Source organism: Lytechinus variegatus, chromosome 18 (assembly GCF_018143015.1).
Source record: "Lytechinus variegatus isolate NC3 chromosome 18, Lvar_3.0, whole genome shotgun sequence".
NCBI classification, from domain to species: Eukaryota; Metazoa; Echinodermata; class Echinoidea; order Temnopleuroida; family Toxopneustidae; genus Lytechinus; species Lytechinus variegatus.
This window is the reverse complement of record NC_054757.1, coordinates 21,991,051-22,018,811: the sequence shown is the minus strand read 5'-3', so window position 1 is coordinate 22,018,811 and position 27,761 is coordinate 21,991,051. Positions and strand designations below refer to the sequence as shown.

The 27,761-nt window shown below is 35.8% G+C and overlaps 1 protein-coding gene across 1 annotated transcript in view; it reads left to right on the top strand.

The window, feature by feature from the left end:
* The first annotated feature begins 1,931 nt into the window (after nt 1-1,931).
* Nucleotides 1,932-27,761, top strand: part of LOC121431636 (rap guanine nucleotide exchange factor 2-like) — a 137,690-nt gene continuing 111,860 nt past the window's right edge. Inside the window, 2 exon segments of the mRNA XM_041629234.1 lie at nt 1,932-2,131; nt 10,470-11,176. Of these exon segments, the coding sequence (XP_041485168.1) occupies nt 11,108-11,176 (69 nt within the window). The 5' untranslated portion in view covers nt 1,932-2,131; nt 10,470-11,107.

Sequence of the window (27,761 nt, the reverse complement as noted above, 5' to 3'; positions counted from 1 at the left end):
CGCCGATGTAACGGCCTTTTAAGAAACCACTGATCTTCATAAATAATTGGGTCTAATACTTTTTTCAACTTAAATGAAAATTGATCTTAGCCAAAATTGTTTAATCATTATTTAATAGTGAAATAGGACGCCAGTTTTCAAAAGAAGTATATTTTTATCTTTTGGGGGATTAAGGTAATGATTACTCTCCGCATTGATGGGCAAAGCAAATTAATTTCACAACATTCGTTGAAAACGGCACATAATAAAGTTTTAATATTGTTCCATAAAGTTCTATAAAGTTTTATTGGAAGACCGTCTGAACCCGGTGAGTTATCGTTAGCAAAATTACACATCACATCAAAACATTCCTTTTCTGTTATTTTTTTACCCAACAAAGATCGTACATTTTCACTTAGGTTTGGTATATTTAGGTCGTCAAGAAAATTCAAAGTCTCTACACTATCTTCTCATGAATAGAGTTTACCCTTAAAACGTCTCTCTGCTTCCAGTGATTTTTTCATATTAGTATAAAGACCATGCATTACTTGTCTCCAGTTTCGTATTCTTTTCATAATTTCTTGTTTCCAACTTGAAAAATATACTTTGTATTCCGTTTTCCTTCCGCCACCCATGCATTTTGCTCTCGTCCTTACAATGTTTCCTCGGACATGTTCTTCTTGTAATTCTTCAAATAAAAAAAAATTCTTTTCTCTTTATTTCTAAGCTTTGTAACAATTTTTCATCTGAGGATTCTAATAAGATATTAATATTCAAAAGATTTATCTCTTGTTCCAGTAAACTTAATTTTCTCTTTCTCTTTTTAGACTGAAAGATTCTTTACAAATTGATTTTGCATTATAAAAATTGTACAATTTCAAATAACATAATCGCATTTGTTGAATAGTAATATTAATTTGATATGAATTATGGATATTCCAAATAGGCTAATATTAATCAAATTTATTCATTTATTTCGTTACAAAAAAAGAACCTTTCTTGATATTTTGTGTCTTGTTTAGTTTTTTTTTTGAGATGTGAAATACATGTATTTGAAATGCTGTTTTACGATTTTGTTATAAAAAAAATGTTTAATCTTGAAAAGGACTAGTTCATGACATGGGGGGGGGGTAGAGAGTGCAGAGAGGGGAAAGGGCATCAAGAGAGAGGGGTGGGGTAGTATTTAAACCAGCAGTCAGAAAGAGAAAGTGTGAGGGTGGGGGGGGGGTAGAGTAGACCGTCCTACCGACCAGTCTTATAGCCTTTCGGGAATTATTATAAAATATGATATTACCTGAAAAAATACTGGCTATAACTTATTATACTCTGCTAAAATAATTGGGCGCTATATTAACCATAATCAAGGGGGGGGGGGGTCGTTATCATTAAAATCATTATCACTACAATCATTTACATTTTGCGTTTTCATTTCCTTCAAAATGACCCTTCATTTCTGGACTGCATGTTGGAGGCGTCGTGGTCTAGTGGTTATGACTCCCGTCTTTCAGTCTGAGGGACATGGGTTCGATTCCCAGCCATGGCGTGTTCTCCCTCAGCAAGAAATTTACCCAGATAATATTGCTGCACTCAACCAAGGTGAGGAGAACGGGTACCCGGAATAAGAAGAAATTACTCGAATGCTTAAGCGCCTGGAGGCGGCACTTTTGTAGCCTGGGTATTATCATCGTAATGCACAGTTGAGAAGAGATATAATTGCGTAATTTTAATATTTAGAGTTCCCGAAATTCCTTGATTTTTTTTTCATTGCCCGAAACTTTCCTGGAAAAATTTCCCGAATTCCGGGAGAAATGGAAACGAGAGTACCGGTACTCAATAAAGAACAGCTAGGTGGCGATATTTAGCATCGATTTTTTTTAGCACTTTTTTCAGATTATCGACGAGAGTATATACCGTACCGGTACCGGTACCTTAAAATTCTAGCACTTCTGTAGTGAGTGCATTGCTCTTCTGCAGCTGCGATAGGATACGGGAAGCCATTTCTTGTCAAGGAAATTTAACTATTTTACTCTCTTTTGCAGAAGATGTAGACGCAATTTGGATTTTAATGATCGGAATTATATGCAAGGATGAAGTTTTCATAGCGGAGTCATAAAAGAGTCCACATTTTCTCCTTATTTTGTCCAGCGTTCGGGTAAGTTTAAGCAGAACAGAACAGAAGAAAAACAACTCGAGGAGTCGAGCTGAGCTGCCTGCGGCCACTGCAATGTCTTCATGGGTGGGGGCTGGGCAGGCGCGCTAGCGCTAGGCGAGGGCCGAGGGCAGGCTAGTGCTTTTTGTCGGTCCTTTAGTCTTGAGGACTCCATGGTGATGTTTTTTTTTTTTTTTAAATATTTTGACATATACTTCTTCATCAAGGAATCTTGAACCACCGGCCATATAAGAGACACACATGTACACAAAGATGGATTTCCCTAGAAATCCTGCGCGATTTGCGTGCTGTCGCCAAGCGGAAGACAAAGAAATCAAGTCTGGCGACGTAAACACGGCCGTAACAGCTCTTCCCATCTTTTCATAACAAATCTCTCGTTTTTTTTAATGAATTCTTTAAAAATGAAATCAATATCGCAGAAATGTTGGAAATGAAGTTGGACCCCATGTACATGTTTTACTTTTAGGGCTAGATCTTTTAGAGTGAAAGTAGAATTTTCGGGGGGCGAAAGTTTCTGGTTTTGTACCCGTATGTGGGGAAATATAGGTAGGGGTCCCAGGCGATAGTGGGGAGTGACCATAGTCCATACGTACAGTATATGACTTTCACTCCCCAGACACCCCAGGCTAGTCTAGACTAGTAGAGCCAGAGGGTAAAATCGGTTTTGTAGGGGTGAATTTATCTAACAAAGAGTTATGTACTTATTTATGAACCTTGAACCTTCATGCGCCTATATAGAGGGATATAAATAATTTCATTATAAATGGTAAAAATGAGACGTGTCTTACCAGCCCTATCTCCTGTACTCCCTGTAGATCCCTCGATCCGTTTGTGAACAAAGCAAAGACAATAGGACTGACCCTCGAAACGCTTCGTCATGAGGTACCGGTACATCCGATCAGCGATGCCGTTCTGAAGAACAATTTATAGATAAAAATTATTTCCCAAAATACTAAAATTTGATTGATTTTATTAATGATTAGTACTGGTAGTACTATACTAATTATTTATAATCACATATTAAATTTTAGTATTTTTGGAATAATAATTTTTATCTATAAATTGTTCTACAAAGCGGCATCGCTGATCGGATGTATGGCAGTGTATCCTATTGTCGGACACCTTTATTTCAGTGCTTTAAAAATGACAACTAGAGGAAATACAAATATTATGAAAATTATGAATATGATGAAATTATTTTATATTTACCAACCATTTTCTTTGCATCGCACTTGCCGCATACCCCTCCACGAAAAACAATTACTTTCGTGCGCGACAAATTACATCATGATTCCGGATGCCCGCCGGATGGGTAAAGATATCCTTGATTATAATGATGTAAGAACAAATTTGTGTGATTTTTTTCTTCTTATGTCATATTATGAGTAAATTCTAAATTTTTTTGCTTTTTTTTATATTGAATCTGAGCAGTTGTTGGTAATAAATTCGTGTTTGAAAACTGATTTAATTTTTTTTTGTTAGCTGCATGTTCCATGGCACTTTCCTATATTATGCTCATTCCTATCGTGACGCTCATCAAGTTCTATCGATGCGCTAGCTGCCGATCGACGGCTCTACTCACGGTAAACCTTGCGCACAGGTACCTTGAGAACTACTGTCGACGATCACCCACAATACACCTCATCATTCGATCAAAGGAGCGGACCAGATTGAAATTCGGCCCGTATCATGCTCATATTTCCGTTATAAAATATATCGATTGTTATGATATTTTAAGCATTTGCTGTCATTTTAGAGATAGATTAGGTAAAAGTTGGATTTTTTCGCCTTTTTTTGCAATCTTGTTCTTTGTATTGCTTTGTGAAATTGAATTGCGGAAGTCTTGAGGTAAAAAATTGTTTTCGAATCATAATAGTGTCTGGTAATAAAATACGTGACTATATGTCTTGACGAAGCAGTTCGAGGGTCAGGCGTATTGTCTTTGCTTTATTGACAAAGTCCGGTAAGACATGTCTCAATTTTACCATTTATAGTGAAATAATTTTCATCCCTTTATACGCATTAGGCGCATGAAGGTTCATAGATAAATAAAATTCAACCCTACAAACCGATTTCACCCTCTAACTATGGATTTCTAGGGAAATCAATTTTTGTGTACATGTGTCTCTTACATGTATATGGCCGGCGGTTCAAGACTCTATGATGAAGAAGTATAATTATGTAAAAATATTTTAAAAACATCATCATGGAGTCCTCAAGACTAAGTGCTATACTAATGTAGTTAGCGGTAGGCCTAACTTTTAGGTAGCCAAGAGGTTCCTGGAGATTATGTCATATCACTGACTAGATGCTAAAGATTTCAATTTTTACTGTGTTCTTCACATACACGTAGACCCTACTCTTTAAAATTCTACTGATTTAAATGTAGCCTCAGAACAACCAAATTTTAAAAGCACTTAAGGAGTTTTGTTTGAAATTCTTTTCATTTGAAATTAGTGGTGGGAGGAAATAGTGTTTTTCATGATTCGTTGTGGTGAGAAATCTTCTGTGCCAGTTGGGCCGACCACTGGCTAGGAGTACAGACATGAATTAAATGTATTTTTGAAGGGGTCAATGATGAGAGACAATTAAAAATGTATACAGTGTATACTTTACCTTTTTTATGTAATATTTGAAAGATTAGGGAATATTCTGTGAAAAGGGCACCATATTATGGAGATTTCCTCAGAAAACACATACTGCACATTTACTCCCATGTAAAGTTGTTTGAGCTACATCTGCCAGTATACAGTGGTGCTAAAAAGTTAGTATACCCCACTAGAAAATGCTCTCCTTCATTGCTCAGTGTTGAATGGAGACAACAACACTACAATGTTGGGCAAGCCCAGAGAAACAAGCCTTATTCAGTGTAATATTTTTATCCCCTGACTTTAAACCATTACATGTAAATATCTTAAAAATGGCAGAACTTGAATACTAATAAAATATGTCCATTTTCTGGTGGGGTTCGCTAACTTTTTAGCACAACTGGACATGTACGTGAATGTTCGATCTGTGTGTCATGGTAATGGATGAATCTGCATTACCGTACATGTAAATCTTTTATTTAATCTGAGCATTTAAAGAATGACCTCTCCCCCTCCTCCTCCCCCCCCCTCCTCTCCTCCTCCTCCCCCCCTCCAGTGATATCAGTCCCTCCAATGTGAAATTGAATGTGAGAGTGATGATCATGATGGATGAAGAGGGTGCATTTGTGTGTGTGTTTTGTGTGTGTGTACATGTAAGCGATAAGTGAATGGAAAGAGCCCTGGGCAGATAGACAGGTAATGAAGTGATTGGAGCAGGAGCATTGTTTGATGGCCACATCGAGGAGTACCGGTAATTGAAAATGTTATGGAATATGGACATAGGGATATGATGAAGTGCTTTTAATTCAGACTGATGAATGAATTCAGAGGTTGTACAGTATAGTTGGAAGCTTAGGAATGTCAAATACATGTAATCATAGCGAGTTTCATCACCTTTATTACATGTACATGTACATGTACAGTTTATTTAAAAAAAAAAGCTCTCAATGAATTGGCTACATTATAAAGCCACATGACTTTTCTGATTACTACATACATATATATACTGGTGCATATACATGTTTATAGGAAGTACATGTAGGGTATCCCTCTTCTATTCCTTGCCTATAAACTGGAAGTGTTTATTGTCTGCTGAAAAAAAAGATGTAATAATGCATTGTAAAGTCATGTTTTTCAATTTTTCAGGAATTCACTACTCGTATTGTAGCATACAGACATGTACATGTAGGGACAGTGATTTTCCATTTATCAATAAAATCAATGTAGAAAATCTGTTTGGTTCAACATGTATGTGTACATTTAAGACCTATTTTCATGAGAAAATTCATCAAATTTACAAAAATGGATTTTCCAGTGATGAGCATGATCGGTTAAGGGTTCGCATTGAGGTGAAAATTTTTTTTTAAGGTACTTTTATCAAATTTGCTTTTAAAATAATCTTTGATATCTCAGGTTTAAAAAAAACTAAGTTTCATGAAGATTGATGATTCCGAAAGTACCGGAATAGTCCATTTTATTCATGAGGGTGCTGCTACCTCTCATCACGGACGGACATTTCTACTCAAATTAAATTCACTCTAGTTTTATTGTATTTAAAGTTACTCTAATTTGGTTTGGATGTTCTTGCACTCTGAACATTACTCTATTATCAGACATAATATAGTAGGAAAAAATATTGGGAAGTAATTTTTTTGGTAGGTGTTAACATTTCCAATTTGAAATTTCCGTCCGTGATGGAAAAAAAGATGAAAAGTTATTTTATTCTTTATCAGAATAGAAATTAAAAATAAAAAGGTTTAGAGGTATCTCTCTAAACACTGTACATCATTTTATTTGAACATAGCTGAAATCCATACATTTTATCCATATCATAAACTCAATCAAAAATGATCACGGACGGACATTAATTTCATCACGGACGGACAAAGTTAATTCACTCAAATTCATTTCACTCTAGTTTTATTGTTTTCAAAGTTACTCCAATTTTTTTTTAATGGTCTTGCACTCTGAACATTAATCTATCATCAAACATAAATTAGTAGGAAAAAATATGGGAAGTAAACTTTCCTTGTAGATGTTAACATTTCCGTCCGTCCGTGATGAAATTAATGTCCGTCCGTGATAATTTTTATTAGGATAATGTCTATGGATTCACCTTTTTATTCTTTATCAGAATAGAAACAGAAATAAAAGTGTGTAGAAGTGTTTCACTGGACACTGTACATCATTTTATTTGAACATAGCTAAAATCCATACATTTTATGCATATAATAAATCAATCAAAAATGATCACGGACGGACATTAATTTCATCACAGACGGACGAGTGAAATACTTGTGGAAAGATTCATATATGCAAATGAGAAACTTTGCTGAGCAGATTATGAATTTAATTTTAGCTTCTAACTGCAGTGAAAAATGGCTCTGAGAATTATTCAGAACTCAAATGGAATAAACCTACAACTCTTCACAATTTTTTGTGATATCTTTGTTTGGCCGTTATTGGGGCTATATTGTTGTCAGGAAAATTGTTAAACTTTGGAATGCAGATAGAGTTGAAAAGCTACATGTACACGTATATACCAAAAAAGTGGGAAACAAAGTATGGCAAGAACAAGTCCAAAGCTGTAGATTTCATCAATTCAAGCTTGCAGAAAGTGATGGAGAAGAAGTAGAATGCAATGCATAATCTGATAAGCAGAAAAATCAATTTTTCCATGTACAAACCTATGGATTCACAATGCTTCTAACAGAACATGACATCACAGTCTTGAGATTTGTGAAAATTACATGAATACCTTTTTTCGAAGTCCATTTTGGAGCTAATTTTAAGCAAATTGCTTATCTGGTAAACTGTGAAAATGCATAAAGCTTGCACTGCAGTGTTTAGAAGTTTTAATAAGCTTTGGATTGGAATATCAATTTCAATTTTGGATTCGGTCAGGGCCTAAATACATGAGGGCTGTTGATGTTATGGGGTGTCTCCGCTTTGATATGTGCAAAAGATGGATTTAAAGAGAGCCCCTGACAAGTGTTGATCCAACAAACAAGCATAAGGATCAGCGACCTGTTGATCTTTTAGATTTAGTTTTTGGACCTTAAAAAAAAACATCTTTGCTCTTGGAAAATTAATGCCTAAAAATCATCATGATCATAAAAATACTTGTATCAACATGATCATTAATGAACTAGCTGTTGATTTTGAACCTACTAGTATTCTACAATTTAAAAAGACAATATTCTTTACATTCAATTTTGACAAGAACTGTGTTTTATAGAGCAATCGTATGTCTAGATTATACTGTGCGTCTAGCATAGAAATCAAGTTGCTACATCTTAAATCAAGTTGCAGCAACTTGATTGAAGTTGTCACAACTTGATTGTGCAACTAATACTGTTTAATTTTATTAAAATATGTACAAATCATCAATACAATAGCATTTGTTTACCCAAAAAAGTATTAAGAACTTCTTACAGCGTACTTCCATTGTATTTTAATTGTGTCCGTCCGTGATGTCCGTCCGAGATGTCCATCCGTGATGGAAAATACATGTATTTGCAATTCTCTCAGAAGTTTGATATTGGTTAAGAATTCAATATGCTGAACATAGAAGCTAACATACCCGAGTGTTAGTCGCATTAACAATTATTGGTCCATGTAAAGCTGTTTAGATAGAAACAATAAAAATGTACTAAAATTCGAAAAACCACATTTCTATCATGTCCGTCCGTGATATGGCACATTTAGTGGATACCTATGTTTGTAGGTAACCATGGCAACAAACTTTTTTCATCATTCAGCATACTTTGTCCTACCCTTCACTATAAAACACAAAGGAACCTTGTTCATCTTATTCCTAATTTGTTACAAGCCTTCAAAACTTTCAAAATCTATCAAATGTCCGTCCGTGATGAACCGATCATGCTCTGATCAAGATTGTAATGGAATAGCGGTTTTCAGAAATGGAAAAGACAATTTTTTACAAAAATTCAGAAAATCGCTACCCCTACATGTATAATGGGGAGAGCTAAAGCTGCGCAATTTGTTTACAAAGCAATAAAAACTATGCCAAGTTTCATGTTTGAACAATTTATCTTTTACTAATTTGTGGTAAATAATATTCTAAAGATCTTTAATAAACCAAAAAGAAAAAAAACAACTCACTAATACGAAAATCATGCTGTGTTTTCCGAAAAATTCTTGATTTCACCGCCCAATGTAGACGGGGTCCTTAAGCTGTACTGTACGCACTCGATTTATCATGCAGAGCAATCATAATTCCTTGCCTCAATTTCTAAAATATGTTCATATCAATATCATTATAGGAAAATATGAAATTAAAGTGAAACTCCATAATTCCAAACAGTTGCTGGTTTTTTCTGTACTTAGTGTTTTATTGCAGCCTCTAGAAAAAGTGAATAGGAATCGTTCATCACTCTACAGTCACAGTTCCGCACACAGAGTGCGCATTTTGCCATTGAAATTGCCTTTGTGGTGAGTGGTGCGTATCTTTAGGACCCGCGTAACTTCGGACCCCTTACATACACATACTGTAGTACATGTACACTATGTGAACATTGAAGTATTTCTTGTAGTCAGCATAAACTCTTTTCACCAACGTTTATACTACAATTATTCAAAATACACTAGACTAATAATTACTTAAAAGAAAATGAAAGAGTCAAAGTACAATGTAGAATTAAAATGAAAGTTGTACTGTTAACGTGTACGTACATTAAGCTCTATGCAGACAGCATGCTAAATCTTGATTCTTGAATCATTATCATTCAGGAAATACTTTGCAACAATGCTAAATTTCAGGAAATTAGCTCGTCATATTTTATTGAGAAGGCTGGTGTACATATTGAATTTGTGATTGCTCTTGGCATTGTGTCAAGAAAAGTGAAACTTGGTACAGTTATGATGGTAGATCATACAGTTTAGCCTCATTCAGACATGGGATCCTAGTCGGAGCATGGGTAGGTCCATGGTCGGAATAAACTCTAAAAGCATGGATAAAAGGTCAAGTCCACCCCAGAAAAATGTTGATTTTAATAAATAGAGAAAAGGCCAACTAGCAGAAAGCTGACAATTTCATCAGAATTGGATCTAACATTTTAAAGGAAGCTATGACATTTTAAAGTTTCACTTATTTTTTACAAAATAGTGATACAGCTGTATGCACAACTTTAAAAATGACAATTTTTTTGTTTATTTTTCGATCTTTTCCATTGCATTCTGCTCTCAAGTACGCAAAGATTTAAAATCAAGATTTTCCCCCTTTTCATCCAGGGATACCAAAGAATTACGGTATGTGCACTGTATATGATTTTGTGAAACATTTTCATGAGACTTTAATAGAGACGGTCCAATCTCTAGAGTATTATTTTTAGTTTATTGGTTAATAATCCCTGAATGATTGGAAGTGCCTAACGTACATTTGAACATGTGTATGTCACAGTCTCAGAGAATTACCCATTCATGGATAAAGCTTTTTGTAAAGAATGAATTTATTAGTATATTCATGCTTGCTGCTTATATTGTCCCTCTTATTATTGATTTCATGTTTTGTAGGTTTATTTTTTACCCCACCACATTCTGTTGTCAGTGTTGTATTCTGTTTTTAATACTCGTTCATATAATGCATTTTGAATGTATTTGTTCTAAATTGGATTGTTTCTATTTTAATAAGAATGTAGAAATTAACTTGAATTACTTTGAATTAAAAATGACTTTATATAACAACAATTTTTTCCTGTCTTCTTTAACAGAAATGGGAACTGGACAGACTGTTACTCCCTGATGAGCAGATCAGAGTAATGATTGAAGAGGGACTCTCCGTGAATAAAGCATATTGATGTGAACATGGAAAGCTCCCATGATCGACATGCTGAGAAAGTTTCTTCTGACTCCACCATGTATAATGTACGTGTGGACTATGCATTGCCTCCTGCTTCAAATGGTCTGAATTTGTTTAGGGTCGACCCTGATATATAGACTGGAATCATACATTTGTGTTCACCATCTCTAATTTTAGGATTTTTATTGATCTTGAGGCGTTAAAAGCTGTATTTTTCACTTACATGTAGGATCATTCTTTCACTATTTTTCATATGTTAGAGGAACTGAATACCGTGCACATTCTTCAGACTGTACAACTTTCAAAGGTTCGGAATCTACAACTTTGCTAGTTTGCTCCTAAATGAGTAAAGTGAGACATTTTCCTTTAGAAACAGACCGTCATATTTGAAATCGAATGATGGTTAACTTGAAAATCAGCTAGCGAGGAAGTCTGAAAACACTGAACGATTTCCCATATTGGATTATACAAGGAGCGGCGAAATAAAGACTAGCCAAACTGAAGAAGTTTGAAGATAACAGGGCATCGGTAGTGTACGGAGGGGACAACATGAGTGTCTACATCGACCTCCACTTTATACGCTGCCTCAAACGCAACCCGGAGGAGAGAACACCAGATGTAAGTATTAAAATTGTCCTAAATTCCACAGTTTTCCGTTTTCTATTCAAGTTCTGTGTTCACCGGTGCTCTAAACATCAAATTATGTCTGTTCGGTGACATGTGCATTATTAAACATATATGATGAAGTAGCGTAATATGCACATGAACCTGCAGTACAAAATGCAGATCTAGAATCTCTGTTCAAAACAGGTTTACATGGCAGATTTTTCTCTCAAAGCACGACTTCATGTATTGGAATTTTGTCATGATTTTCACTGCATTTTGGGGAATTCAATTTTTTTGAGGGTCAATACATTTTGTGGATTTTTGTTTTCCAAAACTGAGGACTATCTATTATCCTATTCCTACGTGTATCAATTTTGGTGAATGTGTCATACAAGCGTAGTAGCCTAGCCTTTAAACAAAGCCCTGTGTTATGATATTGATATCAATGCCTACAATGTACTGACTGGAAAAAAGACTATTCACGAAAGGCCAGGTGAATGCCAGCCCAGTCACAGGAACCTGACTACTTGTACATAAGATTTCTTTATGTTGTTTCCGATTGCGATCATTAACTCTTATACCCCTTTCATAAACCCAATTACCATGAATTAGGCGGTTAATAGCAGCATAATTTGGTCGTAAAATTGGAGGAGGACAAGAGTTATCCGCATTACTCTGATGCTGCTATTACCCGCATAATAGCGGCATCGGGATAAGATTTTGAGTTTATGAACGCATTTCCAAATAATGCGGATAATTGCCATGGTGCGGTCACAAGGTCACCCTTTTCCAACACAACCGCATTGGAGGGGGCGTGTACAGTTTTCATGGCGATTATCCGCCTTTTTCAGGACGGGCACTCGTAAAAATAATGCGGCTTATTTTCGGAGTTTATGAACGCAATTTTTATTGAATTATCCGCATTACTCTTAGGCGGCTAATTGGAGGATAGGTTTATGAAAAGGGTATTAGGTAGCGGCCAATCAGTGAGTGTATCATTCGCATCAATGAACCCTGTATGACCCTGTACTACAGAACCGAACGTTCCGGTCCCATGTCATCAGCATGGACGGTGCGGATTGGCACATCGGCATGCTAATGAATAATTCATACATCCACGTCTCCTACAGGTTTCAAAAGGCATCTCAACGAAAGTCCCTCGATCTCTCAGTCACTCTGGTCACGCCAATTTCTCTTTGTTGGCGGCGAGTCTCGTCTCAGCTACATGTACATGTACTACTTGATGACGAATGTATAGCCAAGTCGCGAGGCCTTTTCAAAAGGCTATGTAGCCCAGAACACAGTAATTACATGTAGGCCTACATGTACATGTAATTGCAGATTTTAAACACGAAATAAAGAAGACTGAAGCAGGGCCATTCACATGCATGTACAAAGCATGGTACATTACATTTACATGCAAAATGCAAGCATTTATTTGTAAATTCCTCCAACAATAATGAAACAATGAATACACTGTAGTAAAAAAAAGAAAAGAAAACAAAGGAACATAACAAGCACATGGTATGAAAGCCTATAAAAAGAGAAAAGAAAGTTTTGAGATTTGCCAAATGTGGAATTCACATGCTTGTTTTCTACATGTATCTCAATCAATGCTTTTGTATTATATCTGAGTGAGAAGAAGAAAGTATATTCACAAGTTCAACAGAAGGCTGAAAAACTCTATTACACATGTCTGTTTCTCTTGTATGACAAATGCATACAACAAATGTTATAATTTGTAAGGTTTTTTGTTCTACATGTATTTTAGACAAGAAATCCAAAATGTTGTTTTTGCAGTGAAATAAAAAAATCAAGTGCAAACAGGAAATCAGTGTTCTTTTCTGTATGGGGGGGGGGGGGGGTCTGTTCTACTATTGCAACTTCATTGGAATACATGTACTCTACCAATGAATAAAATATCCATTCAACCATCATTATGTGTTAGAATTTTGAAGCTACCATTATCTCGAGTGCGAAAAGGTTACTACTTGATTGAGCTCCCAGCCACCTGCTTTTCATCCAGGGTTTGCTTCATTAAAAGTGACTTTACGAAATATTAGTCCGTAATCCGAACCCTCCGGCGTGGGCTTCGGGATTGGGTTGTGCTCATCTCGGCTTTTTTTCTTTGGGGGGGGGGCTCTATGCTGAGACTATTTTGTAAACAACACCTATCTTGATGGCTATATATATACATGTACATGAAAAGTGAAATGCTTGGAGGAGAAATGTCAAACACAGTCTGCTGAGATCAGCTATGGTTAGTTTAGCATACTGAAAGCAACTATTGATGCACTCGTACTGATATAAAAGTGGGGGATGAAAAAAATAATTCCAGTGTGCACTTCTGACACCAATATGCACCTGAGATACACTGTACATTGATGTTCTCCTGTCAAATTGGTTCTTCTGCAGTACTTAGTGTATCTTTCTTTTTTCCATTTTTTGGAGGGGGCAAGATTCCATGAAAAGAAGAACAATACATTCTGTATGATACATGTACAGTTATGCACATAGTACATTGTATGTAGCAAAGCACACACAAATACAGTATGATTGAAATTGATATTCTTGTGTACATTGTAGTACCGGTATCATATAATGTACCATACATGTACATGTACATGTATGTGCTTCCAAAGCATGGGGGGGGGGGAATTTAGTACAAGCCTTGACAACAGATCTTTTAATAGGGGGTGCCAATTGCCCCGACAATATTTTTTTTCTAGATACACTCTACTACAAGGCCTGCAATGTATTCATTCATGACATTGTACGGTGTCCCGATCTCTCTAGCGGTGCGCTGGGGGTACTGAAGTGAATAACAAAGCTTCTGCAGTTTTTAGTGAATGATATTTACTGCATAATGAAGCATAATAAATCCCCCAACTGTGCATTTTATACTATTTGATTGGTGGATGATTGATAGACTGGTAGCGTTGTGGCTGAGTAGCTGAGGTTTGGCACAGATGAGTCATAGCAAGGATACGCAGTACATAATGTACATGTAAAAGAAAAGCATGGTTGCAGGCCAATGTACAGTATAGGAATTGTATTTTGTGTACTGTACTTTCAAAGCACATGTATGTGTATGTACACGTACATGTACATGCAAGGATGGTGCGTTTACGCATGCATTGGGAATCTATGCATGTAACATGTAGAAAGTCTTTTTTTTACTATAAAAACTAAACACTTCTCTATAGTCCTACATGTACATGTATATGTAGGCCTTCACTACATTTTTTTGCTTTATTTGATAATGGTTTCTTTGAACCTTGATTATGTACACAAAAATGACAAAGGGCGATTCCATACAGGTACATGTACTGTACATGTCGTACGGGACATTTGACATTTCAACAACAATTTCTAGTCTCGTAGCTGAATGCTTGAGCAATTTTAACATTTTCTTTTTATGTCAAAGATAAAGTTAGAGTTGATAGTCATGTGAGTAACTGATAACCAACAAATTGTTTGATTATGGGTGAATTACTCACTGTAAAGGTGAAAATGTGTAGTATGGGACTCAGAAATGTCATAGATGACACGCAACGTTTTCACCTGTTATTCACCCATGGACAGTATATGCCATTGACGGATTTCCAAATAGTTGAGGTTGATCGGATCAGTCGTAACTCATTGTAAGACGGGGCCCAGATCTTTTCTTAAACTTCAAGTATTCATACAAAACTAGGTTGATTTTCATGGTAAATGAATACATGTAACTAATGTACCATAGCCTACATGTCCATGCACTGTACCTGGACTTGACGTGAAATTACAGAGTCAAATACATGTACATGTACATAAAACTACACACATTATTTTATTTATCTAGTTTCCAGCATTGACCTGCGCAAATTTTAGGAAAATGGTCTGAATTTACAACCAAAAAATAAAATCCGTCTCCGTTTCGTAAGACTTGTCTCAAATAGTAAATAAAATCAGTCTACATGTATGTAGCAGGGCTCGACATTAGCATTGTCCCGCTGGCTCGGGGCAATCTAAATTATGAGTCGGGCAACCAAAATTTTTTGGAAACCCACACATGGTGGCCCGGGCAGGCTACCAAAGTTGTGAAAAATTGTAATGTTTTCTATTGTTTTGAGGCCATCAAATTTGCAATGCGGGCCTTCAAAATTGTGAAATCGATGATTTGGGTGGACCGACCGTGTCACCAAGAAAAAAGTCAGTGTGGAGCCTTGATGTAGCCTATTTTGAAAATTTGAAACAGAGTCTATGCCTGCAGACTAACGGTATCATCATCATACTGGCATGTGTTGTTTGAAGTTTTTATAGACAAACCACAACCCACACACCTGTAACAATAGAGATGGGAACACCAGTGGCCAGTCATACTTCATTCACCATGTTTATATTGTATCATTTAAATCATATTATTTGTTCATACTAAAAATAACAAAATGACACCCAAAAAGAAATATAAGAAAACTAAAAATATCACACGTAGGTATACAGTGTACTTCACATAGGTCACAAGCAATAAAGTGTATGGAATAAATGTACCAGAGCATGTACAGTTGTTGAAAAACATCTATTGTACAATAATAGTGCTCTTTACTTTTCTTTCATGGTTTTCAAAATAGATGGACATGATGTGGCCTATACATGTAGGCCTAAGTACTGTAAATGTAGGTCTAGTATACATTGTACATGGATATAAATTTGTGAATGGTGATGCGGTTGTCAGACCTGAACGTCAGTGTATGCTTGACGTACAGTAGACCTATATACACATGTAGAGTGTACTCATGGATAGGTCCTTAAAATCGAATGTAAAGTTATTGCATATTAAAATTTCACTTATTTTTTTACAAACCTCAGTGACATGCAAATGAGACAGTCGATGATTTCCCTCACTCTTTCTTTTGTTGTATGTGTTTCTCTTTTTATTCAAATCAACTTCTTGTTGGGATGGACTTTTCCGTAAAAGAATCTAAATTAAGAACAGGATCTACATGTACATGTAGGAGATAGTCCTTATCTTTTTCTTCTAGAGCTTTGATTATTAAGGAATCTAAATTAAGAACAGGATGTATGTAGCCTAGAGTAGATAGTTCAGATTCCAAGTCAACCACTCTATCCATACCACACAGACCATTTGGAGATCTGTGTACCCAGTACTGTACACATCTTGAACTCTAGACAGAAAAATGTCTTCAAGTTTCATGACATGTTACATTAACCATGTAGTAGGTCCATGTATAAACTTATTACATGAAGCTTCATAATGCAGTTACATGTACAGAGTGTTTGCTATTAAATAAAGACTTCTTTTCTTTGTATACTTAAATTTCACAATCAAATTTAAAAAAGAAAAAGAAAACTTATATTAAAAACGAAGAAGAGCACAGTACAAACAGCAACAGCAACTACAGGCATCAACACATGTACATGTACTGTATGTACATGTTCTGTGCCCAGGAGGAGGGGGGGGGGGGGGGCAGTCAAATATATTGCTGTACACATGCATGACCAAAATTCATGTTTAAAGGGGTGGTTTTTTTTAAGTTTTGGCCAGGGGTTGTGCATGCACTTGTTATTAAGGGTATCAAAAACACTGATTTTCAATAAAAAAAGGTGGTTTTGAGACTGGTTAATCACGGAGTCAAATGTATTTTTTTTCCAAAACTTTTATTACTAGCGAAACGTGTTTAATTAGGGTATTTTTTCCCCAAGCTTTTCCCCCAGGGTCAATTTCTGGTGACAACTTGTTTAGGGGCTAAAATGTGTAATGCCCTTTTTACACATGATTTTCTTAACCCCGGACTATCGCTAACCCCGTACTATCCTTAACCCCGTACTATTTTTTTCCTTTTCACACATGCCAAATTGTTATTGCTAACCCCGGATAAGGAATGCTTGCTTTTTACACACGAAACTCGCTAACCCCGGACTAGTGGTTTTTGTCGATCATTCGTAGTACAAGTGCTTCACTCGTACACTTTACACACGCTACAATTTCCTTAACCCCGTACTATAGGTGGGGCCAAATTGCCATTTAGCCCCACCTATAGTACGGGGTTAAGCTTAGCCCACTTTCATTTTACACATGCGATCTTAACCCCGTACTATTGCTCTTAGCACCACAATTGGTGGGATAACCCTGCTTTTTTGCAGGGCCAAATAATCCCGTACTATAGGTGGGGTTTTTAGCCCACTTTGCAAAAACGCTGTGTAAAACGAAAGTGGGCTTAGCTTAACCCCGTACTATAGGTGGGGCTAAATTGCCATTTAGCCCCACCAATAGTACGGGGTTAAGGAAATTTTAGCCTGTCTAAAAAAGGTATAAATAAAGCCAGTGAAAAACTTGTTTAGTGGTTGCTTTGCACACAGAGAAAACTTGTGTATTAGGGGGTCTTAATATTCTATGTCTATAAAAAAAAAAGAAAGCTTAACCTGTGTACTTGAAAATAGGAGGGGATTAGCCAGGGGATTAGCCCAGACTGTTGAATTAAACACTAATCTTGAACATCTACATGTACATGTAATGCACATCCCCAGGTAGAGGCAAAACTCTTAATACATGTAGTTTGTAACCTACCTTTTAAGAAAGTTACATGAAATTGTATACAAGATTTTTTTTTAATGCCATTGTCCCAATCATGTTCGAAAAAAAAATCTAGGAAATGAACAAGATTTTTTGTAAACAATTGTATGCTTACAGTAGTACCTCTAATACACATGGGTGAATTTTAGTGCATTATTATTATACGTGTAGTGAACAATTCAAACTGTACATGGGCATAGGGGGAGCTGGGAGGGGATGTAGATGGGGGCTAATTTTCACATGTTTACATGTTAATCTCTGACATTGGATAAGCTTTAACATTACAGGGAAAGTGGATTTCTAGGGCTTTTTAACAAATTTTCAGGTCATATAGGGGTGAAATTTGTACTGGCTGAATTTCTAGAATATGTGGACAGGTACTTGTACCTATGTATAAAAAACAAAAAGAAAGAAAATTAAAATGTAATTTTTTGTTAAACCTTGAGTTAGTTTAAGAGTTTTCTTAGTGGCGATTCATGCCTTGCATGATAATCAGTCATCAGTCTTTTTTTTTATTTGTTTAAAATCATCAATTATCATGCACTACATGTATTATCTGTTTTTTTTGCACTGCACACAGTATAATGAGGAGCATCATTAGTGCATCCTTCATACATGTAGACCTTCACACATGTATTGAACAGTATACATGTGGAATAAATGGCCAGCGGTGTCTGCTGCCTTGTTCGAATCATCCTTTTCTCAAACTTCTCAATACAGCTTTCTACGTCTGTGGTTTCCACGGCAACAGGCTCCTTCACTTTCTAAAGTGTGTGCCGAAGAAGGAGAGGTGAGGAAAGATGATGTGCCAAGTGCATCGTGTGTCCGTCATCATGTTTTCTTTTTATATTTCAACATACATGTACAACCGCAGCCTCCTCCATGTTGGATGCTGCAGTATTGCAGTATTTTTCATTCATTCATTTTTGGGGTAAAAAATAGTTTTATTGTATGCACATGTAAATTACAAATCATAATGGTTGAATGCAGATGTTCACTGTATGTACAGACACACACAAAATAAATACCGGTAAATGCAAATGATGAATCACTTACTGTACATGTATAATTATTTTAATTGTAAATGTATGGATGTACAGTGTACATGTACATGTAAGGCATCCTTGTTTTGTTTAGCACACTGTAAAGCTTGAAAGAGCTGTAGCATACATGTACATGTAGCCCATAATCATGTACAAATCTTTGGAATGAATTTATTAGGCCTAGAATTTGTTGAAAACTTGACTGCACTGTCACTTGCGATTTACATGTTCATGTACACTGTACATGAAGTTGGGTAATTCACAAATAGTGCCCTTGTTTTGCATAAAATAAATTCCGGAACAAAAAACCCAATTTGGGATAGAACTGTAGCCTTGTGACAAAGCCACCAAAATAATAGCGTTTTGATAACAAATACATTGTATTTCGGAGATTTTTCTGATCAAGAGAATTTGCTGGAGCAGGAAAATTTTTGAAAATTCGGTTCGATGTCGAAAGGCGGCCTACAGGCACTTGGTGTTCAGTGTCTAGTTCATCCCATCATCTGTGCATGTGCCTTCTCACATTCCAAGTCATGGTGTGTGCTGAATGCCATTGCCAGTCGATCCCATCCCTGTCATGATGACACATTAGTCATGAGTGTGCATTGCTTGCTTATTACTTGAGGCCCACTACGAAGTTTGCTCAGAAGCGACAACAAGACACACCACGTTAAAGGCACGCGGTCTCTTCAGTGCACGTGCAAGGCATTGGAGGTACAAACCCTGATAATTTTTGCATTGGTTAATCTTACATGGACATGTAGGTAAAGAACGGTTTGCCTCTCAGTGAGTTTGGAAATACATGTAGCCTCTGCTTTGCATACTGTTAACATTAAAAAAAAATGAGAAAATAGCATCAAGCCTATTAAACGCCCCACCTCGCCTTTCCTTATGTCATTCATGACCAATAATCACAAATAGTAATAAAAACGAAAGATACACAGGTTTCGCTAGAATTCTAAATGTACATGTAGCTGATGGGTGAGCTTTGCAGACAAAATGGCAAGTTGATCAATGAATTGTTCAATTAGAAGTGCAGTGTATACAACCTACATGGTTACATACAGGCCAATGGATGATCAGCCCAATTTGTGTCGATGAGGAGTTGAGGACACATAAAACAAAATGAGTCATTAAAAGTCATTGAGTCATTTGGATATTTAGGACAAAGGCTACATTTCGTAGACTATTAAAACTGGCTATGATATTCTTATCAACCAGCTTTGGCATTGGTGTACAAGTACATGTACCCGTCCCTTTAATAGGAAGAAGGTGAACTTGTTCTCCTACCCCATGTTGTGTAAATTAGAAATGTAAGAGCGCAAACAAAATTCCTAAACAGGTAGGAAAGAATACCACGAAACCACTTCCTCTTGGGATGTTGCTGTCTGTATGTACATTGTATACGCAAGGTGCCTTTCTGGGATTAAAGAGAATTTCCTATATGATCCTGTGTCAGGAAATATTACGGTATTAATTAGGTCTAGATTTCAGGTCAAAGTCAAGTGCATGCCCAAACTACAGCTGTACAATAATATTGGCATTTCTGCAGATGTACGTGTGTCTAGCAATAATCTTTTCTGGGATGCACAGTTTTTAGTAACTTGGCTGTTAGCTGGAGCTGCTATTTCCAGGACTACGCATTCAAGGAATATATCCTGCCTGCTTGGTACCCATTCACCGTGAATGTTCATATAGCACAATATGGATTACTGGTGATATTTTGCTGATAGACTGGAACTCCCAACCCTGTTTTTAAGTTGGGACACTAACCCACTGGGCCAGTGAATTCTGTTCATGTTAAATGTATATTTCCCAGACCCATATTTAAACCATTTTTTAAGCAGAAATATGAAAGGGGTGCTTGTAGACAGTGTGACCTTGGTATAGCATCTTTTGTTAGACGCACGGTACATGTACATGTATTGAAGATGAATCATCTTCATGTTTCAATGATCTCCCATCTGCTCTCACCATCTTCCGATCTCCAAAGTCATGGATATCCATGCATCTTCCTCCCGCCTCCTCCACTTTTATCTGCTCCGAAAACCTGCTCAAAGTCTGCCAAATAGAACCATTTTAGGATAGGATTGTATTTTTAGGGGTCAAACCGATGACAAGGTGTTCATTTAATTGAAATGGGTCTGAATATCAGCCCCTTTGTGCTTTTCTTACACTATTTATCATGCTGCCTCTACTGTTTATTTTTTGTGAACATGGGGTGGTATTATACTCATACATGTATGTAGCTGCACTTGCGCAAATTTCAACATTTTTTAAAGAAAGTATTTTAACTGTCAAGTATTTGCAAGCTTATGATAGTGACCCTAGATAATCATCAACAACCCAGGAATTGAAACTACTGAATGCTTTTTACTTTACCCACTTTTGTGCGATGGTGAACAAACTTGACCTCAAAAGACAAGGATAAAGCAAGTCTGTTGAGTGAGTAAATCTATTGAAAGGATAAAAGAAATATTAAGTATATGGTGAGTCAGGCATCAGTGTATACAGTTGGTGCTTTCACACTATTCACAATAATCGTGAAAATGTAATATACACTTAATTCTGTCCAGTATGCTCTCTGCGGATGTGTTCATACCATTTCTGATTTTTTAAAGACAATATGAATTGTACAAAACTACGTTTTGAAGCAATTTCTGCAAGGAGACTTTTTTCTCTTTCAATAATTTTTTATTTTCATAACTTCATATACATATTACATACCCGGTAATCATTATACATTATACATATTATATACAAAATGAAATAAGATACAAAACAAAGCAGATAACAAAGGAAAAAAGAAAACATTTCAGGATTGAATGGTTATGACAACACATATGATTTTGTTTTCCATCGAGGAGACTTGCACATACATGTACATGTACAATGTAGTAAGATATTTCCATGTACATGTAATTGTTTTATTCAGGTTTTTCCAGTTACTTTCTTGATGTGCTATTGCACATTATAATTTTCAGAACATTACCATCTTCCATGTGCATGTACATGTACATGTAGATGCTGTAAACCAAGACCAATATTCCCTCTTTTATTGTTGATCCTCAGTATTGGCCTTGGTGGGCACTGATACTGATAGTAATGTCTCACATGATTAAGATATTTTTTGCAATCAAATTATTGATAAAAAGAATCTTGTTTGAAAAGTATTACTTTTTTCTTCTGTTTGAGATTGGAATTTTCACAAGTGAATTACCAAGATAGATTTGCCTGATTTCTTTTGTCAATTAAATGTGATTCTTCAAATATTCTAACTGAATGATGTGCATTTTATAAACTATGGCAGGCTTTTATGTACAGAAAGAAGGAAAACCATCCAAGAGAAAGATATCTTCAGGGGCGTAGGGCAAAATTATTTTTGTGCGAAAGATGTATGATGATGTGAAAGCACCTTGCATGTGTATACCTGTGGAAGGCTCGCTTGGAGGGGATACTATAATGAAACACCGTCAATTCGTCGATTGGTGAAAATATGTGTGCCAGGCTGAGATAATGAAGTTCCATGTGGCGTTGAGCGAGAGTCGACACTGCAAGCTATCGTTACACCACCGCTGTCGTCACTTGCTATGATGTGAAGTGAGGGTGCCTAAAAACATGATAAATGAACATAACATTTAAGTTGGGATACATGTAAATGTATAGGAAATACTGTTGATTCATGAATTTAAAGAGAAATGCCAGTAGTTGCAGTAAACACTGATTTTATGAGAAAGTCTGTAAAACCAGGCTTAATTGCCAGTATATCATCAAGGGTCTAGATCTGGTACATAAACTGAACTTTGTGAAATCTTGAAATCTATGCTGAAAAACATTCACACTGAAGATCACCAACACAGATAAGCGCACGTGGGACAGTGTATTATTATTGCTTTGAATGTCGTGCCCGACGCTTGAACCGAATCCTGTGCTTATTTGCTAATTTCTCAGCACATACACAATTTTTTCCAGAATCCTTTGGCACATATTTTTTATTTATACAAACAGACACTTTAGTGGTCATTTCATTGGATTCTGTACGAACTCATTTTTATGTCGTTACCAAAACTGGCATTTACCTTTAACTGTATGGTCTATACATGTATGGTTACTGAGCTGAGACCACTTGACTATCCAGACTATACTTTAAATTCTGGTTTTAATTTTGCGGTCTTTGCTCACAAGTTCCCATATTAAAATTAATGCAATTTCCTTTATTGTATACATACAATATACATGTGTACATGTAGGCTACAGTATTTCTCAAGAATGCTTTACATGTACATGGAAATTTATGTTGGCCACTCACTTTATATAACATTAAAAAAAAACTTTGTACATGTACTGGTATACAGAATGACACGTAACCTCTAGATAAAACTTCATAAAAATGTGAAATACATGTTTATAGGTGCATGTGTAATTTCATTTTTTTCATATCAAATATAAAAACAAAAATCGAGCATACCAGTGAATTTTAGCAGGGATTATTGTACCAAATTAAATGAAAATATGATAAGTTGTTTAAGTTTACACTAGTATGTTTCCACATCAAATATAGCAACATGAATCAATGCATCTCTTAGCCTGAAAAGTACAAAAGTTGAAGTATACAATATGATAATTCAAACTTGTTTGGAATCTAATAATACACCTGTTGATAAGAGAATACGTGCATGCAAGACTGGATTATTATAGAGAACACGTCTGTCGCCACCCACCACTAAAGTAGAGTAGAGCGAGGGGATTTAGGATTTACCTTCTGTGATGTGTGCATGGATCAATTATTGGTATTGATTAGTGAGTTGTTTTTCCTCTCTAGATGGGTGGATACTATATGCATTTACTGGACTTGTTTGATTGCAATGTACATGTACGCTTGTAATGTTGACTGACACATGAAGTCCTGCATGTATGTGTATATTACCATATATAATGAGACTACTACATGTTACATTGCCAAATTGAAAACAAAATCAGAATTATTTTCGATCCTGTTTGACATATATTTCATTATTATTTTAAGATGACCTCTTCATAAATATTGTTATCAACCCGGAAAATTGAACGAAGTAACCGTCACAAATTTCTATTTTCCAGTCTACCATCTGTGGAAATTGAAATTATTTTTTTTAAAGAAGTGCTGGAATGTAAAGTCTATAATTTGTCAAAATTGATGAGGATGAGTCACTCTCAAAATTTCAAGCAGGGAAAAAATTAAGGTATCTCATTTTTTGCTCAAGAATACATCACCAGTTGTTCATAAAGTCATTCATAACTTTAAGGACAAGTCCACCCCAACAAAAAGTTGATTTGAATTAAAACAGAAAAATCCAACAAGCATAACACTGAAAATTTCATCAAAATCGGATGTAAAATAAGAAAGTTATGACATTTTAATGTTTCGCTTAAAAAAATGCACAAAACAGTTATATGCACATCCTGGTCGGTATGCAAATGAGGAGAGTGAAGACGTCATCCATTTACTATTTCTTTTGTATTTCATTACCTGAAATATTCTCATTTTCTCCTCATTGTCAAGTGAAATAACTATTAATTCCTCCCTGAACATGCAGAATTTGCCTTGTTTAATTGGTCCTTATTGTGAAATATGTAAAAATTGAAATATTGTATAATTCATACAATAAAAAAAAGAAATGGTGAGTGAGGGACATCTTCGACTGTCTCATTTCATGTCACTGAGTTGCATGTGGAAAAGCGAAACTTTAAAATGCCATAACTTTCTTATTTTACATCCGATTTTGATAAAATCTTTCAGCATTATGCTAGTTTGATTTTTCTCTAGTTATTCATATCAACATTTTTCTGGGGTGGACTTGACCTTTAAAAACAGCTTTGTGAAACCCCTCCCCGGTCCTGTAACTCCAACAGTTATTAAAAATTAACAGTTTTATAAATAACATTAAAAATAAAGAGCTCTACAGTTACAATGTATAAAATATGGTTATTATTATTTTTGTCAGCAAATATCCATATCCACACGAAGAAGCTGGATCGATCAGGTGGATTTCATTGGAGCAGGGAATTGATATAATAAGGGAGAAGATTGTATTGACCAAGATACAACAGATGAGATCATCCTTGCCATAAATACACTGTATGATATTTACACATTGTCACCTGTAGAGCTTCTGTAGTGTTTATGTATGCCTACATACACGTCACTGGCGGATCGGGGGGGGGGGGGGTGATGCAAAGCCGGCCCGTGCACCCCCCCCCTTGAGAGGCACAATTAAAAATTTGTTATGTAAAAATGCATTTTTTCCTGGACGAAATATCCTTAATTTTGGGGTAGGAACCTTTTTTTTCCTTTTGGTTGTCAAATTTTCTCTCGAGGAAAATGTGCCCCCCCCCCCCTTTTGGAAAATCCTAGATCTGCCCCTGATACACGTGTAGTCTCTCACATTTAGGATATTCCTCTTTCATACATCTATTTTAACAAATGTTCCAATTCAATACACATGTTTGATATTTTTATGGTAGTATATTTATAAATCTCTCTCCTAGACAATTGAAGAGGAAATCACTCCATAGAATGTTATCCTTCCGAATCACCTTTTAAAGAGAAATACCAGTACATTAGTTGCAGTAAACGCTGATTTCATGAGAAAGTCTGTAAAACCAGGCTTAATTGTTAGTATATGGAGGATCTAGATCTGGTACAGTTACATGTACATAAACTGAAATTTGTTAAATCTTGAAATCTACGCTGAAAAATGTTCACACTGAAGATCACCAACAAAGATAAGCACACATGGGACAGTGTATTATTATTGCTCTGAATGTCGGCCTGACACTTGACCCGAATCCTGTGCTTATTTGCTAATTACTCAGCAATTACACAATTTATTCCAGAATCCTTTGGCACAATAAAATACAAACAGACACTTTGGTGGTCATTTCATTGGATTCTGTACGAACTCATTTTGATATCATTACCACAACTGGTATTTACTTTTAAATAATGCATCCTTTTTTTGGTATTTCATGATTGCATTTTGAAAGATGTTTATGTTTGCTGCTAACAAAAATATTGGTAAAATGCAACCATGGTTTATTAACAACATCTCTGAAAAACGTGATTAAAGGGTAAAAAAGGTAACGATTTCTATGCATCCTTTTACGTTGTCCTATTAAAGTTTGAGTGGGGAAGGGAGGGGGGGGGTGGAGTTTGACATGTAAATGAATTGTTGAATTCAAAGAAGCCATAATTGAATTGATGCGATGTTATACACGGGCATGAAACCAGACGGGGCATCTCGGTATTCATTACAATACTACTCCAAAGTCAGAAATAATTACAACTCTCTTCATCGGTATCTGTAGCCTGAAAGCAAATGAATAGAACGGATAAAAAAAAAGTTTGGGGAAAATGAGTTCAGCTTGGGAAATGGATGCATTGTTACCGTCTGACCCATGGACTCCTGTTGCCATGGTAACGTGAAACTGATCAGGGAGGATTGAAGAGGGGGAAAAAACGTACATGTGTATGGGATGGGGAGAAAAAAAAATAGTGGGTGGATTGAAAAGAAAGTGAGGAATAAATGATGTATTGGGGTACATGTAAGTGGGAGTGGATATGGTTTTGCCTGTGGAAATAAGTGACTATTTATGGTAAATGTGGTGGGGGAAAACATCTACTCTTATGACAATAGTGACAAAAGAAGCATCGAAAGCTATATTTTTAGAGGAAAACTTAATTGTTATGTGTTTAGATATAAAATAGACAATATAAATATCCAAAGTTTTATTTTTAGAAGGAGTATTGTCTTAAAGCTAAAATTGAAATATCACTGAGTATATAGAGATATGGCTTTGAGTCTCTGTATGTTTTCTGAAGTTCTTTATAGCCATATCCACGCCACTCAATATTTGAACAGTCATCCAGTATAACTTTCAAGATACCAAAGGTAAAGATGAAATTTCATCAGTTGTGTTTGGACAAAACAGGGAACTGATGTATACACCTTTATTTATTTATTCATTTATTTATTCATTCATTCATTCTATTTATCTATCTATCTATCTATTTATTTATTTCCGTTTTCATTCAGGCAGGGTAGCCCTTTCAGTTACAAAAGTGCTTTACCAAGGGGCCCTGCACAATAAAAAACAAATACATATGAGTAACACTTTACACACACAAAAACTTAAAACTATGTACACAACAGACAACTACAAATCACATTAAATCAAGTAAAATCACATTGAATTAAAATTTGAAAAATAGAATCATATACATGTACAAGCAGAGTATTTATATTTAATTTGAATTAAATCTAAAAAATACAAGTATAATGTTTACATTAAATCAAAATTAAAACTGCTTTTTAAAATTCGGAGTTAAGAGTTAAAATTCCTGAAGCAAAATTATGAAGAATTCTGTATTTCAACCATTCTGAGCATGGTTAATTTTCATCAGAAGGTGGTTTCAAACTGCCTCGATCACAGGAATCCCCTTTAATTTACAAAAACTTTTTCAGGCTAACCCCCCCCCCCCCCCCGATAATTATATAAACTTCTGTACCTGTAGATCAACCCATGTACATGTATTAACTTTAAAATTTCTCATACTGTATAAAACTAGACAATAAAGATTAGCTACTGTGAAGCTAAGTATGCAGATATTGTAGACATACTAGCGTTATTACTCCTTTAATCTTCTTATTAAAAGAGGACTGCAGTTTGAATGTAGACTATAGGCATAGACTATTGAAACTGCAATGGTCATTCATACCCTTGAGGACACTGTTGTTCTCAAGAGCTTGTTTACAAGTAGGCCTAAACATCAAATTCTGCTCATTGATCAATGCAAAGGCAATACAGTCTATACGTACAATCCATGCACATTGTGCAGGTAGGCCTATACAATTTATCTGAATTTGTTGATCCAACAGTTTGGGGCATTATGTATAAAAATATACGGCCTACAATTAATGGTATCAACTGTTCTTTGAAT